The 16,264-nt window shown below is 40.2% G+C and overlaps 1 protein-coding gene across 5 annotated transcripts in view; it reads left to right on the top strand.

Moving 5' to 3' along the window:
• rad54l (RAD54 like) overlaps positions 1 to 16,009 on the top strand; it is a 39,649-nt gene extending 23,640 nt beyond the window's left edge. For all 5 annotated transcript variants that reach the window (XM_061888021.1, XM_061888022.1, XM_061888020.1 and 2 more), the window contains 9 exons: positions 440 to 566; positions 625 to 699; positions 772 to 902; positions 7,604 to 7,714; positions 7,776 to 7,899; positions 7,975 to 8,053; positions 10,583 to 10,762; positions 13,775 to 13,938; positions 15,725 to 16,009. In XM_061888021.1, the coding sequence (XP_061744005.1) occupies positions 440 to 566; positions 625 to 699; positions 772 to 902; positions 7,604 to 7,714; positions 7,776 to 7,899; positions 7,975 to 8,053; positions 10,583 to 10,762; positions 13,775 to 13,938; positions 15,725 to 15,926 (1,193 nt within the window). In that variant the 3' untranslated portion in view covers positions 15,927 to 16,009. The remainder of the gene's footprint in view (positions 1 to 439; positions 567 to 624; positions 700 to 771; positions 903 to 7,603; positions 7,715 to 7,775; positions 7,900 to 7,974; positions 8,054 to 10,582; positions 10,763 to 13,774; positions 13,939 to 15,724) is intronic.
• The last annotated feature ends 255 nt before the right edge of the window (positions 16,010 to 16,264 follow it).

Genomic DNA, 16,264 nt, shown 5'->3' with positions numbered 1-16,264 from the left:
GCCAAAATTAGTAGGACAAAACGGCGCTCGCCAAATACTTGAATCAGTGAAGCATGTTTAATACAAACAGTGTGCTTTATAACAATTAGGGAGGTTTGTGTGATGTTTGTCCTCCTACAGAAACCATATTAAAATAAAAAATGTGTTTTTTTTTCCCCCTCATCATTTCCATTTTTCATATATTTTAGAAAAAGCTCCAGAGAGCCACTAGGCGGCACTAAAGAGCCGCGGGTTGCCGACCCCTGGTTTGGGTGAAACAATACAACATAAGGCACATAAGAAGCACTGAGACTAAATTTGTTGTTAGACAAGAGATTACTAAAATGTTCAATTTTCCACAACAATCGCCTTCCCTCTGAAAAAATGTATAACAAAACTGCACAAATTCTTGTTGCAAAGTTTGATGAAACTGTCCACTGGTATCATCTCATCATGCCAGGCACAGCTCAGGAGTTCAAGAAGCGTTTCGAGCTTCCCATCCTGAAGGGTCGCGATGCGGACGCCAGTGACAAAGACCGACAGAACGGCGAGGACAAACTCAAGGAGCTGATCAGCATCGTCAACAGGTAGCTTCCTGCTTCAGGTCGTCAAGTCCACTTCGCCATCTGCCGCGTCTCTCCACAGGTGTTTAATCCGGAGAACGTCCGACATCCTGTCCAAGTATCTGCCGGTGAAGATAGAGCAGGTGGTCTGTTGCAAGTAGGTGGTCGGGTCAGTGCCGATCCAAACTGGGCTCGGCGTGCTAAAGACGTGCTGGCTTTCCCCCTGCAGGCTGACCCCCCTGCAGACCGAGCTCTACAAGCGCTTCCTGAGGCAGGCCAAGCCCGTGGAGGCGCTGCAAGGGGGCAAGGTTAGCGTCTCCTCGCTCTCGTCCATCACATCGCTCAAGAAACTCTGCAACCGTAAGATTTCTGAACTTGAAACACTGTCCTTTCTCATTGGAACAGATAAAAGCGGGTATAAATGCTGGAAGGAATACATTTCAAATAGCTTGCATGTGGACCTTGTAGAAAAAAGAAAAAAACACCATTCATTTTCAATAGGAATTTAATCTTAAAGGGGAACATTATCACCAAACCTATGCAAGTGTAATATATTCCTTGATGTTGCAGAAAAAAGACCATGTATTTTTTTAACCGATTTCCGAACTCTAAATGGGTGAATTTTGGCAAATTAAACGCCTTTCTGTTTATCGGTCTTTTAGCGGTGACGTCAGAACGTGACGTCACCGAGGTAACACACCCGCCATATTCATTTTCACATTACAAACACCGGGTCTCAGCTCTGTTATTTTCCGTTTTTTTTTTACTATTTTTGGGAACCTTGCGGACATCATGCCTCGTCTGTGTGTTGTCGGAGGGTGTAACAACACTATCAGGGAGGGATTCAAGTTGCACCACAGGCAAGAAATCTGCCGCCAGACCCCCATTGAATGTACCAAAGTGTCTTCACATTTGACCGGCGATGCTAAGACAGACATGGCACAGAGATGTATGGATAACCTGCAGATGCATTTGCAACCATTAAGTCAACCAAATCACAAAGGTGAGTTTTGTTGATGTTGTTGACTTATGTGCTAATCAGACATATTTGGTCACGGCATGACTGCCAGCTAATCAATGCTAACATGCTACGCTAATCGATACTGATTGATTGATTGATTGATACTTTTATTAGTAGATTGCACAGTACAGTACATATTCCGTACAATTGACCACTAAATGGTAACACCCCAATAAGTTTTTCAACTTGTTTAAGTCGGGGTCCACTTTAATAAATTCATGGTAAATAGCTAACATGCTATTTACGCTAGCTGTATTTACATTTGAAACTAGATACCCACATTTAATGCGAAACAAACACTTACCAATGGACGGATTTAAGTTGCTCCAGTGTCACAAGATGCGAAAGTCCTGATCGTTTGGTCCGCACATTTTACCGGCGATGCCAATAAGGCAGCCATGCTATAGGCCACTTCATTAGGTACACCCATGCTATGGCCGAACAGCGTCAATAGCTATTCGCTCAATAGCTTCAGTTTCTTCTTCAATTTCGTTTTCGCTATCTGCCTCCATACTCCGACTATCTGTTTCAATACATGCGTAATCTGTTGAATCGCTTAAGCCGCTGAAATCCGAGTCTGAATCCGAGCTAATGTCGCTATATCTTGCTGTGGTAACGGCCATATTTGTATTGGCAGCACTGTATGACGTCACAGGGAAATGGACAGTCGCATCGCAAATAGCGAAAATCAAGAACTTTAAAGCTTTTTTAAGGGATATTCCGGGAGGTGTAAAATTTTGAAAAATAAAACTAGCCACTGGGAACTGATTTTTATTGTTTTTAACCCTTTTGAAATTGTGATAATGTTCCCCTTTAATGAAATTAAGGATAATTTCATTAAGACAAAATTCCTATTGAAAATGAATGGTCTTTTTTTTTTCCATTCTCCCTTTTCTGTCTACACACTGTCTGCTTGTAAGTACTCTGTGTGTGCGCGCTGCCGAACATGCTCCTCTGCCCGTAAAACCAGCAATGTCATGACGAGACGACGATGCGCCGTCTCACCTATAAAAAAAATATATATATATGGCAAACCGGCACTTTTCAAACAGAGTATAGTACCGTTTTTGATTCATTAGTACCGCGATACTATACTAGTACTGCTTGGTACTTTTTACACCATCCACCCCCACCTTTTATGAGCATGAAACTGTTGTAATGTCGAAGATCACAAATTGATATTGTATTTGTCTTTTGGTCATGAGGTTATTCTCCAAATGGGTTTCTTTTGTGATTGATGCTGTATTACTGCCATTTCAATGTTTAACCAAAATATTTATGTTCCCTATCAGATAATGTGTTTTTCTTATCCTCCTTTACCCCGCAAAAAACAGGCCACTTTGCACCAACTCCTCTCTCATCTTACATTCCAAGGTGGATATAAAGATTGAAAAGGATAGGAATTTTGTCTTAGTAAAATTATGGATAATTTCATTAAGTCAAAATTCCTATTTAAAATGAATGGACTTTTTTTTTTTTTTTTTTTACAAGGTCCACATGCGTCAACCTAAACCACAGGTGTCAAAAAGTCAAGGCCCGGGGGCCTGACGTGGCCCGCCACTTCATCTTATTTGGCCCTGGAAATAATATGTATCAATTAAGTACTGTAGCTTTTCTTACTAAATGTATTTTTTTAATTTTCCTGAAGGAACTCTCCTGACGGAATAAATAAAGTACTAACTAATCTAATCTAATCTATTATTTAGTTTTATTTTGGGAAATAAAAATGATATGTACTCCATACTCTTTTATGATGTGGTCCACCACATCATAAAAGACTTAAATATTGTCTATCCATCCATCCATTTCCTACTGCTTGTCCCGTTCGAGGCGGGACGGGGGGGTTGCTTGAGCCAAAACTAACTGCATCCTGGCGGAAGGCGTGTCTAATTATGCAAAAATTTTGATCAAGCATTCAAACCATTTTTTTAATATAAATAAATATTTATAATAATGATTTCAAAACAAGTTATCCATCAAATAGTGCCATGTAAAAGTAGTAATAGATTTCATAGTCAAATTTAGAAATTTACTGTGTTTTTTTACTGCATTTTTCTCTCATTGAACAGTACTTTTTTTTTTTTTTACTGTATTAAACTATGTTGCCGTTTTGGCATTTACAGAAAAATCTACAGTTTTTGATTTTGTAAAAAAACCAACAAACTGGCAGCCCAGGTGCCAAAATTTTACTGTAAAATCGGATTTTTTTATTTACAGTAAAAAAAAAGTTTATTTTACATTAAAATTCTGGCAACTGAGCTGCCATTTTTTTTTTTTACAATAAAAACAGCAGTACTGTTTTTCCATTTACAGTATGATACACTACATTTAGAGGTGAAATTATTGCAACTTATCATATTTTTTTACATTTTAGTTTGAAAAAAAAATCAACTATCCATCCATCCATTTTCTACCGCTTATTCCCTTTTGGGGTCGCGGGGGGCGCTGGCGCCTATCTCAGCTACAATCGGGCGGAAGGCGGGGTACACCCTGGACAAGTCGCCACCTCATCACAGGGCCAACACAGATAGACAGACAACATTCACACATTAGGGCCAATTTAGTGTTGCCAATCAACCTATCCCCAGGTGCATGTCTTTGGAAGTGGGAGGAAGCCGGAGTACCCGGAGGGAACCCACGCATTCACGGGGAGAACATGCAAACTCCACACAGAAAGATCCCGAGCCTGGATTTGAACCCAGGACTGCAGGACCTTTGTATTGTGAGGCAGACGCACTAACCCCTCTGCCACCGTGAAGCCCGCATAAAAAAAATTGTGTAATAATATTGTTTACTGTTCGAAGCGGCCCTCTGTAAAAACGACTCTGACACCTTTGATTAAACCTTCCAAAGTAAAAAAACATTTTGACGGAACAATTTTCTACATCCAAAATTCCCACCGTTGTTCAAAATTCCACATTTTCCTTAACACAAATTTCTCTTGATCTTGAGAATTTTCCAGAACAATTCAAACCATTAGCACAACACAAAATTCGGGCAATCTATATTTAAAATGTCTGTTTAAAAACAATCCTGGTTTTCATTGAATTCCACATTTTCCGGCCCCTAAAAAAATCCCCATTAAAATGAATGTCATTTTTCTACACTTACATTTAAAACATTACAGTATCAAAATGATCTTCAAACGATCAATTTTCCACATTCCAAAATGTCCAAGTTGTCCACTGAGTTTAGTATTTTCTGGAACAAAACTACCCATTAAAATGAACAGGGTTTGCCCCTATATGTAATGGACCACGGCAATAAAAAACGGCACTCCTTTAAAAATGAAGGTTTATTACGGGGAAAAAAATTAAAGTAATATAATGTATGCATGGGTGAATATATAACCTAACTGGTATGCATAATTAGTGATGCATTGAAAATGTGTCCTCTGAAAACCGAATGTTGTGATGACGCAAGCGATATGCACACAGAGGCAGCATGACCGACACATCTGAAATGTCATAGCCGATACTGCTACTTGATTGGCTGTTAGCGAGAGAGGAAGTGGTGCTGAATTTCCGCCACGGATCAATAAAGTACTTTCTATTCTATTCTATTCTATTGATTCGCAACTTTCGTTTTTTTCCGATGAAGAAGAAAAAAAAGGGGAACATTTTGTCGAACACTTTTTTTATTGATATCGATTACATGCCTATCGCTAATATACATTAACATAGTATATTTCTACATTCCAAAAAATGCTATTTTTCCACATTGTGGAGGAGGGGGGAGGAAAATGTTCATTTCTCAGCAAAAGATTCGGGCGATCTATTTGCCAGAATTCCACATTCCCATCAAAATAAATGCCAACACATTTCCGCATCAAAACATTCATGCTGTTTATTTTCCACATTCTCCCATAATTCCACATTTTTCTTGGTGTAATACTTGTCTTGGAATGGGATGGTGGTGTACATGTTAAGGCAGTGCTTTTCAACCACTGTGCCGCGGCGCACTAGTGTGCCGTGAGATACAGCCTGGTGTGCCCATCCATCCATCCATTTTCTGCCGCTTATTCCCGTTCGGGGTCGCGGGGGGCGCTGGCGCCTATCTCAGCTACAATCGGGCGGAAGGCGGGGTACACCCTGGACAAGTCGCCACCTCATCGCAGGGCGCCTGGTGTGCCGTGGGAGATAATCTCATGTCACCTACTTGGGTTGAAAATATTTTTTGCAAACCAGTTATTATAGTCTGCAAATGATGTGTTGTTGAGTGTCGGTGCTGTCTAGAGCTCGGCAAAGTAACCCTGTAAAACACTCCCATATCAGTAGGTGGCCACCGGTAGCTAATTGCTTTGTAGATGTCGGAAACAGCGGGAGGCACTGCACAGGTAAAAACGTGTGTGATGTTTAAAGGCCTACTGAAATGAGATGTTCTTATTTAAACGGGGATAGCAGGTCCATTCTGTGTCATACTTGATCATTTCGCGATATTGCCATATTTTTGCTGACAGGATTTAGTAGAGAACATCGACGATAAAGTTCGCAACTTTTGGTGGCTAATAAAAAAGCCTTGCCTTTACCGGAAGTAGCAGACGATGTGCGCGTGACGTCACTGGTTGTGGAGCTCCTCACATCTGAACATTGTTTACAATCATAGCCAGCAGCAGCTAGAGCTATTCGGACCAAGAAAGCGACAATTTCCCCATTAATTTGAATGAGGATGAAAAATTTGTGGATGAGGAAAGTTAAAGTGAAGAACTAGAAAAAAAAAAGGCAATTGCAGTGGGAGCGATTCAGATGTTAATAGACACATTTAGTAGGATAATTCTGGAAAATCCCTTTTCTGCCTATTGTGTTGCTAATGTTTTAGTGAGATTAAATAGTACTTGAGAGTCGGAGGGGTGTGGCCACGGGTGTGTTGATGCCAGAGTCTCTGAGGGAAGTCACGCAGCTGCAGCGGAACGGAAGCTCCGCTGATGTCTCCGGTAAGAGGCGACTTATTACCACAAATTTCTCACCGAAAACTGCCAGTTGAAATGTAAACGGGATCCATGTTCGCTTGACCGCTCTGATCCATAGTAAAACTTCATCTTCGGGAATTTTAAACAAGGAAACACCGGCTGTGTTTGTGTGGCTAAAGGCTAAAAGCTTCCCACCTCCATCTTTCTACTTTGACTTCTCCGTTATTAATTGAACAAATTGCAAAAGATTCAGCAACACAGATGTCCAGAATACTGTGTAATTATGCGATTAAAGCAGACTACTTATAGCTTGGACCGGGCTGGAAAATAATGTCCACTACAACCCGAGACGTCAAACACGACATCAACACGACACTTTGCGGGAAATTTAAAATTGCAATTTAGTAAAATAAAAAGGTCGTATTGGCATGTGTTGCAATGTTAATATTTCATCATTGATATATTAATGCGTGGTTGGTAGAAGTGGGTTTCAGTAGGCTTTTAAACCAAAAATAAACAAAAGGTGAGTGCCCCTAAGAAAAGGCATTGAAGCTTAGGGAAGGCTATGCAGATCCGAACTAAAACTGAACCGGCTACAAAGTAAACAAAAACAGAATGCTGGACGACAGCAAATACTTACTGCAGAGCAAAGATGGCGTCCACAAAGTACATCCGAACATGACATGACAATCAACAATGTCCCCACAAAGAAGGATAAAAACAACTGAAATATTGATTGCGAAAAAAAAAATAAAGAAGTGGCGGGAAATATTACTCAAAGGAAGACATGAAACTGCTACAAAAAAAAAAGAGAAAAAGCCACCAAAATAGGAGTGCAAGACAAGAAGTAAAAGACTACACACACAGAAAAACAGCAAAAAAGTGCAAATAAGTCAGGGTGTGATGTGACAGGTGGTGACCTACTTTGAGACAAGAGCTATAGTCATGCATGCTTGCTTATGTTTTAAAGTCATATCCAACAACTGCAACCACTTTTTACTGTCAACTGAGTTTTGTTTTTTAATGATTTCTGCTGGTGGTGTGCCTCCACATTTTTTTAATGCTAAAAATGTGCCTCGGCTCCAAAAAGTTTGAAAAAGACTGTGTTAAGGGATGATTGTGGTGTGCCAGACCCAGCCCTCATCTACGACAAGTGCCTGGAGGGCGAGGAAGGTTTCGAAGGGGCTCTGGATCTTTTCCCGCCGGGCTACTCCATCAAAAGCGTGGAGCCTCAGCTGTCAGGTAAGAAGGCCGAAGTCACGAAGGGATGTGCGCCGCTCAACGTGCGCCTGTTCTACTCCAGGGAAAATGTTGGTCCTGGACTACATTCTGGCCATGACCAGGACGACCACCAGCGACAAGGTGGTCCTGGTCTCCAACTACACGCAAACACTGGACATCTTCGAGAAGCTGTGCAATTCTAGAAGGTGCGTTTTTTAGAGGTGGCGGGGGGATCATGCCTAATGTAGGATTGCTACTCCAGCCCTGCTGCTGTCTTTTAGGTACCCCTACGTCCGACTGGACGGCACCATGTCCATCAAGAAACGGGCCAAGATTGTGGAGCAATTCAACAGTCCATCAGTAAGTGTGAAGCTGCGTGAGGCGCCAAAGAGAGTTGTCCAATCTTTGGGAACCACACTATTCGATTCTTGGAGGTGACGATTCTCGATTTAAAATCAATACTTTTTTTTTATAAGTGTCAGGTTCAAACACTGATGACATCTATAAAACAGACAAGAAGCAAGGAATTCAACAGAGACATAATTCAATTTAGCGAATTGAGGAGAAACGTCTGGGCTGTACTTTCTGTAGTTTTCCACCACGACGAAAGATTGTACGCCTCCTCTTTTATTTGGACTTTCCCTGATTACATGGCAACAGCTGTTACTAAAGGGACGGAGCGTCGTAAACAGCCGCTGCCTTTGTTTGCAAAAAAGTTCAAAGAAAAGGTGCCTGGAGGGGGGGTAAGGTCCTGCTTCCTCTCCGCTTTGTAGATCTCGGGTCAAGACAAAATCATGTGGATAACAATTCATCAAAGAAACCGACACCTTCATGTCGCTTCCCATCCTGCACAGTGGAGTATTACAAGCCTTTTGATTGGTTAGATCAAAAGCAGCTTATGTCTGCTCGCCGGGAACTCATTGAAACACAAAGTTATGTGATAACTTAGATGCATTTATTTTGACAATAACATTGGGTGCCAGGTCCGTGATTACCGTATTTCCTTGAATTGCCGCCGGGGCGCTAATTCATTTAAAACCTCTTCTCACTCCGGCGCTTACCAAAGGCATGCGGTAAAGGCAAGCATGCGCTAATTATTTTAAAACCTCTTCTCACTCCGGCGTTTACCAAAGGCATGCGGTAAATTTAGGCCTGCGCTTATAAATTTGAGTGTGATGTAAGGATACCATCATGAAAAGCACATTTAATAAAAAAAAACGTTATTATGGTCTTACCTTTACTTATAAATGAAGTCCATGCGCAGCTCCTCCTGGTCAAAAGCATCGATAACTTGTTTATAGAAGTCTCCCTTATCTTTCTTCAGTTGTAAAAGTCTCTCTATCTCGATGGAGATCTTCCTTTATTACCTCCTGCTTCCATTGAAAGTCCAGTTTAGAAAACAGTTTTATTTTAGATATGTAATCCTCCATGTTAAAAGTGCAAGCGAGAGGAAAAAATAAACAATCGCTGCTCACTCTTGCTGCTTGTTGTCACTTCTTCTGAAGCCGAATAGTCGCAAGAAGAATCACTAGCGCCCTCTACAACCAGGAGGTGGGAGTCATTTAAAGACTCATATTTGACACACGCAGCTACGGTATATTAATAAAACCAAGCGGCTTACTGTTCTTTTTAGCATATTCAATAGCTTGGACCTTAAATCCTACTAAATAGTTTTATGCCCTTTTTGTCAAAGAAAATGTTTTTATATGGCAAACACATATTGTCCCCCAAATATTTTTCAAAGTGGAATATTTGATGTGAAATAATTGGAGCCTTAAGGAGGTCAATAATTTATTACGACATTGCTTTTGATTTATTATTATTTTTTGAGCAATGACAGTTTTTTTTTTATTATTCTTGGGGATCCAAAAGAGCCTCACTCATAAAAGTGTTCAAAATAGGTCATACATCAAGTTTTTTAAATGTTTTTTGTTTGTTTGTTTGTTTAGTGTCCTTTTTGTCAATTAAAACTTTGTTTTTAAATGGCAAACATATAACGTATGCACAATTGTCTCCCAAACAATTTTCAAAGTAAAATAATTGAATAATTGGAGCCGTAAATAGGTCAGTAATTTATAACATTGATTTTGATTAATTATTCATTTTGAGCAGTGGCTGTTTTTTTTCTAGTTTTTTTATTTTTGGGGGTCCAAAAGAGCCTCTCTCTTAAAAGTGTTAAAGTGTTATATAATCTCTAGTTCAATTTCAGGTCTATCAAGTTTTTTTTATTATTTATTTTTGTCTTATGTCTTTTTCGTCAAAGGAAACTTAGTTTTTACATAGCAAACATATAAAATATGCAATATTTCCCCCCCAAAAATATTTCACAGTGGATTTTTTTGTTGTGAAGAAATTGAAACCTTGCATACAGCAAGTCAATAATTCACAATAAAAATATTCTGATTCATTATTTTTGAGCAATGACAGTCTAAAGAAAAAAAAAACAGCCTGCATGGCAGCTTTGTGATATTCGTCAACATTGCAACATTTTCTCCTTACATTTCACCTGTTAGTTATTTTTTCACTTTTTAAAAATAAATTTTTTACAGTTATTTTAGAATGTGCCTCGGGCCGTTAAAATGACCCCTTCGGACCGCACTTTGTACACCACTGACTCAAAAGAAAAATGGTTTTGTTTACAAAATGCCACCCAAACAATGAATAAAGTAAAAGACAAATGTTTTGTAAAGGAAATCTGTACAGCAGATACAGGCATCAATATCAACAATAGGCTTTGCCTAATTGGACAAGACAGATATACAAAAAAAAAAAAAGTTTTGAATCAAATAGGAATCGTTAAAAATAAGAATTGCAATTCATTCAAAAGTAATATTTTTTGTTGTTGTTGTTGACACTCTTAACCAAGTTGAGTCCCTCCCCTTTTTCTAGAACCCAGAGTTCATCTTCATGCTGAGCAGCAAGGCGGGAGGCTGTGGACTCAATCTGATCGGCGCCAACCGCTTGGTCATGTTTGATCCCGACTGGAATCCGGCCAACGACGAGCAGGCCATGGCGCGGGTGTGGCGAGACGGCCAGAAGAAGACGTGTTACATCTACCGACTGCTGTCTGTGAGTAGCACGCGCCCTCAGACTTGATGCTTGACGCGCACCTCATTTTTGGTGCATGACTACAAAATAGTGCCTGCAAATTAAGTTATATATCAGGGGTAGGGAACCAATGGCTCTAGAGCCAGATGTGGCTCTTTTGATGACTGCATCTGGCTCTCGGATAAATCTGAGCTGACATTGCTTAACAGGATAAGTAATGAATAATTCCACTTGTAATCACAGTGTTAAAAATAACGTTCAAAATATAAAACCTTCTCATGCTTTTTTATGTTCAAGACGTTGCATTAATGGTAAGAAGTAATTTATTTATCATTGGTTAGTGTGGGGCTTGCCCTCCTCGGGGTTCTTCAGACCACCAAGAGCCTGTTTTAGGGTTACAATATTGTTTTATTGTATTTTTCTCTCAGTTGCTTTCCAGCAATTGTATTTTTGTCTTTCGTCCTCACTCGCGCTCTGGCTCCAGCCCCAACCCTGTCTCTCCTCTTGGCTACTGCTTATAACAGAGCCACAGGTAATTAGATAACAAGGCTCAGGTGGGCCATCTTCGCACCTGTCGCTGATTTCGAGGCCGGTCCTGGCAACATCCTGCTTTGCTGCAGGCCCGCAGGCCACGCCCCCTCCACAGTTAGCTTTGGAATAACAATGTTATTATAAAGAATAAGAGACCTATTATACTCTGGAAATGTTGGTCTTACTTAAAAATGCACGCGTTTAGTTGTGTTCAGTGTTAAAAAATATATATATGGCTCTTAGGGAAATACATTTTAAAATATTTGGCTTCTTGGCTCTTTCAGCCAAAAAGGTTCCCGACCCCTGCTATATATTATTACCATGCATACATTATATTCCCGTATTTTCCGGACCATAGGGCGCACCGGATTATAAGGCGCATTAAAGGAGTCATATTATTATTATTGTTATTTTCTAAATGTAACTGACTTCCTTGTGGTCCACATAACATGTAATGGTGGTTCTTTGCTCAAAATGTTGCATAGATGATGTTTTATACATCATCTTCCAGCCACTTTCTGACAGTCGCTTCGGGATGCGCCGTTTTGCGGGCGGGTCTTATTTACATGGTTCACCTTGGACAGCGACTACTCCCCGTCATCTTTGTTGTCGCGGTGTTGCATGCAAGGACGGTAGTGGAAGAAGTGTCAAAAGACGGCGCTAACTGTTTTAATTGACATTCAAACTCATTTCAATCAATAATGGAGCAGCATCTCCTCATCCGTGGATCACGTGTGCAACAACAACGCCCGAAATGTGTCCCGTGACCAGAACTCTCTAATAACTAAAGTTCCTTAGGTGAATAATGTAAAGTCACTACACCGGTATGTTTTAGTGCTTTCAAGGTGAGTTGACTGACAGATATAAGTAAGAACTTTACACTACTTTATATTACAAAATGGCAACAGTGGAGGATGAATGTCACATAACAATAAGATAGAGAAAAAGAAGATTATCGACTACGTTGTTGGCACGGACTACAAAGGCGGACTTGTACAATTTTTCAGGATTCATGCAGATCCCAAATACATATCAGCAGGTACCAGAAGGTAAGAAAAGTTGTTTTTGCATAATATTGCGAAACAAAATGCCAGGTAATGGTTTACCTTATACACACACCATATTAATACTCCTATGTTGAGGCACGGTACAATCCATCAAGCGGTGTGGCTTCATAGCTTACCAAATTTTTAATTTTCCTGAAGGAATCAATAAAGTACTCTCAATCTATCTATCAAAGTCCTACTAAAACATTTTGATAGAATTTTTAACGTTGTGTGTAATGTTCTGTATTTTCAATGGAACATGTAAAATGTTGTTGTTTCCTTGAGTCATATTGCCATCAATATGGCAATGGGGCGGTACTTCTCGGTTGGTAGAATGGGCGTGCCAGCAACTTGAAGGTTCCAGGTTCGATCCCCGCTTCCGCCATCCTAGTCACTGCCGTTGTGTCCTTGGGCAAGACACTTTACCCAGCTGCTCACAGTGCCACCCACACTGCTTTAAATGTTACTTAGATATTGGGTTTCACTATGTAAACGCGCTTGTGAGTCACTAGAGAAAAGCGCTATACAAATATAATTCACTTCACAATTCACTTCATTCACATCATAGTGCAGTCTGCACTTATCTCTTATGTGTGACTGCCATCTACTGGTCACACTTATCATTACACCATTTACCAAATAAAATAGCTTCGAGGTCGGTAAGCAAAACCAGAATTATTTGTCAGGTTCAAACACCGATGACATCTATTAAACAGACAAGAAGCAAGGAATTAAATAGAGGCAGGATTCAATTTAGCTCAATGAGGAGAACGCGTAGACCTGTACCCTTGTACAATGTCGTCCCACGCTCTGACGAAAAGATTGCACGCCGCCTCTTTTATTTGGACTTTCCCTGATTACATGGCAACAGCTGTTTTATAAGGGGGGAGGGGGTCGTAAACAGCCGTCGCCCTCGGTCACAAAACAGTTCAAAGAAAAGATGCCTGGAGTTTGCGTCAGGTCCTGCTTCCTCTGCGCTTCGTAGATCTTCCTGTGGATTACAATAGATCTAAGAAAGCGACACCTTCATGTCGCTTCCCATCGTCCACAGTGGAGTTTTACAAGCCTTTTGCTCCGTAAGATCTAAGACAGCTTTTGTCTCCTCGCCAGGAACTCATGGAAACCGAAAGTTTTGTGATAACTTAGATACAATTATTCTGACATTATTCCGTACATTAGGCGCAGCGGGTTATAAGGTTGCAGTGTCGATTTTTGAGAGAAAAAATAAATGCGCTTTATAGTCCGGAAAATACGGTACTTTAATTTGTTTTCACGTAATAAACCTTAATTTTTAAAGTTGTGCCGGCTTTTATTTTGCTGCGGTCATTCACATGCAGGGGGGAACCCTGTTCATTTTAATGGGAAATTTTGTTCCGGAAAATACAAAATTCAGTGGAAAACTGGCAACTTATTGGAATGTGGAAAACGTGAAGAATATTTAGTTTCCTCCCCGCAGACGGGCACCATCGAGGAGAAGATCCTGCAGAGGCAGGCCCACAAGAAAGCCCTGAGCAGCTGCGTGGTGGACGAGGAGCAGGACGTGGAGCGCCACTTCTCGCTGGGAGAACTACGCGAGCTCTTTGCGCTCAACGAGGAGACCGCCAGCGACACACACGACAAGTAAGGATGGCGACTTCTGCCGCATTCTTTTTTTAGTTTAGTTTAGTCTTTATTTAAAGGGACAATGCACAGAAACATTAAGTTCAAAGACAGAGATGATCTGTACCAGATTATAGCTAAATAGCTCATTTCCATCTTTAGTCCCTAGCTACCTAAATTAAAGGGATACAAAAATCATGCAGTAAAATCATTACAATAAAATCATATCATGTCACATAATCAAATTAAAAAAAAGGTCATAAAATGCCCTTTCATGGACACATACTTAATATACAATACAACCACATCTCATTTACATCATCACACAAAGATAATACATGCTCTTGTTTACATCTGTCATTTGTAAAACAACAAAAACAAGCATGATTTTAACACACACCTCATAATTTACAACAAAAATGCTGTCATGGATGAATATAATACACATTAATTTGATCTGTCAAACACAGTGCCCCCCTTAGTGACCGTGTGAGCAGCTTTGATTGCTCCAAAGCCACTTTTTAACTTTAATTGTAAATGTAGAGTCATCTGTTAAACTTTTCAAGTTTCTTGTGAGGTGGTACCGTTCCTTTATGGCATTGGTGTCAAACTCTGGCCCGCGGGCCAAATCTGGCCCGCCGTGTAATTTAATTTGACCCTTGAGGCAATATCAATTTAGCATTAGAGCTGGCCCGCCGGTGTTATGCAGCGTCTGTGCCGCTGTAACACCGCATTCACCGCTAATACTCATACTTGCCAACCCTCCTAATTTTCCCAGTAGACTCCCGAAGTTCTACCTGGACAACTATATTGGGGGCGTGCATTTAAGACACTGCCTTTAGCGTTCTCTACAACCTGTCGTCACGTCCGCTTTTCCTCCATACTAACAGCGTGTCACATAATATTTGTGGCTTTTACACACACGCACAAGTGAATGCAAGGCATACTTGGTCAACAGCCATACAGGTCACACTGAGGGTGGCCGTATAAACAACTTTAGCACAGTTACAAATATGTGCCACACATTGTGAACCCACACCAAACAAGAATGACAAACACATTTCTGGCGAACACCGTAACACAACAGAACAAATACCCAGAAACCCTTGCAGCACTAACTCTTCCGGGAAACTTCCAGCAAACTGACCAATAATTAACGTTTTATTCATGCATTTTTTTCTTGCTACTTCAAGGCTTGAATGTTTGGTTCATTCATTATTGTTATTTTATTTTCAAATTTATTATTAGCCTGTGGAAAAAAATTGATATTTACCTCAGAAAATTGCAAATAGAAAAAAAGGCATAACATTTTTATTTAAATTTTATTTGATATGCCATTGATATTTTTTTAATTATTATTATTATTATTTGAAACTGGATTTTGCATGTCACTAAAGTTATATAAGCCTTGCTTGTTCAATATTTAATGCAAAACTTGTTTGGGTCCCTATTAAAAAGGTTAATTTGTTCAACCTGTTTAAAATTTTGGCCCACTCTGTATTTGAGTTCGACACCCCTGCTTTATGGCTTTAAATGAAAAGGCTAATTGTGCAAAAGATGTTTTACATCTGGGTACGCTACACTGCCCCCTGGTGGAGGCTCGCGTGTTTCTGGTTGACACAGCAGATATAAACTGGACAAAGTGCTTAAAAGGCGCTGGTGCGGTGTTTTTAAGGATTTGATGGGCCATTCGTATTGATGCTAATCTTTGAATATTAGCTAAGTTTAACAATCTATATTTTTAAAGAACTAAACAGTGTGTTCTTGACTTAACCCTCACCACGACTCCTCCTTGTGGCGAAATAAGGTTTCGTTGCCGCCGCTGCGTCAACGGCATCCAGGCCCGCCCTCCCCCGCCGGAGTCCGACTGCACCAGCGACCTCTCCCAGTGGAACCACTGCTTGGACAAGAAGGGCCTGAGAGACCAGGTGTTGAAGGCCTCCTGGGACGCCGCCATCTCTTTCGTCTTCCATCAGCGCTCTCACGAAGACCAGAGGGGCGTCCTGTGAGTGCCTCCCTACAGACATATTTATTACTTCACCTGTCTTTAAGTTTACATCAAAACTCTAAAATAAAGTTTGTTTGAATAAGATGTTTGGCTTTCACACTAAAGTCTGACTGAGGTAAAGCTTGGAAACAATGAAGAACACAAAACACCATTTCATTTTGTCACCAGACTCAAGATGAAGAGTTGAATTCATGTCAACACAAACGCAACATTATATGGAAATGTATATATGTGTGTATATATATATATATATATATGTATTTGTATGTATATATATGTATATATAAGTGTATATGTATATATGTATATGTACAGGATTGTCTCAGAGAATTAGAATAT

The sequence above is a fragment of the Nerophis ophidion genome, linkage group LG26 (assembly GCF_033978795.1).
Source record: "Nerophis ophidion isolate RoL-2023_Sa linkage group LG26, RoL_Noph_v1.0, whole genome shotgun sequence".
NCBI classification, from domain to species: domain Eukaryota; kingdom Metazoa; phylum Chordata; class Actinopteri; order Syngnathiformes; family Syngnathidae; genus Nerophis; species Nerophis ophidion.
This window is presented reverse-complemented; position numbering and strand designations above follow the sequence as displayed.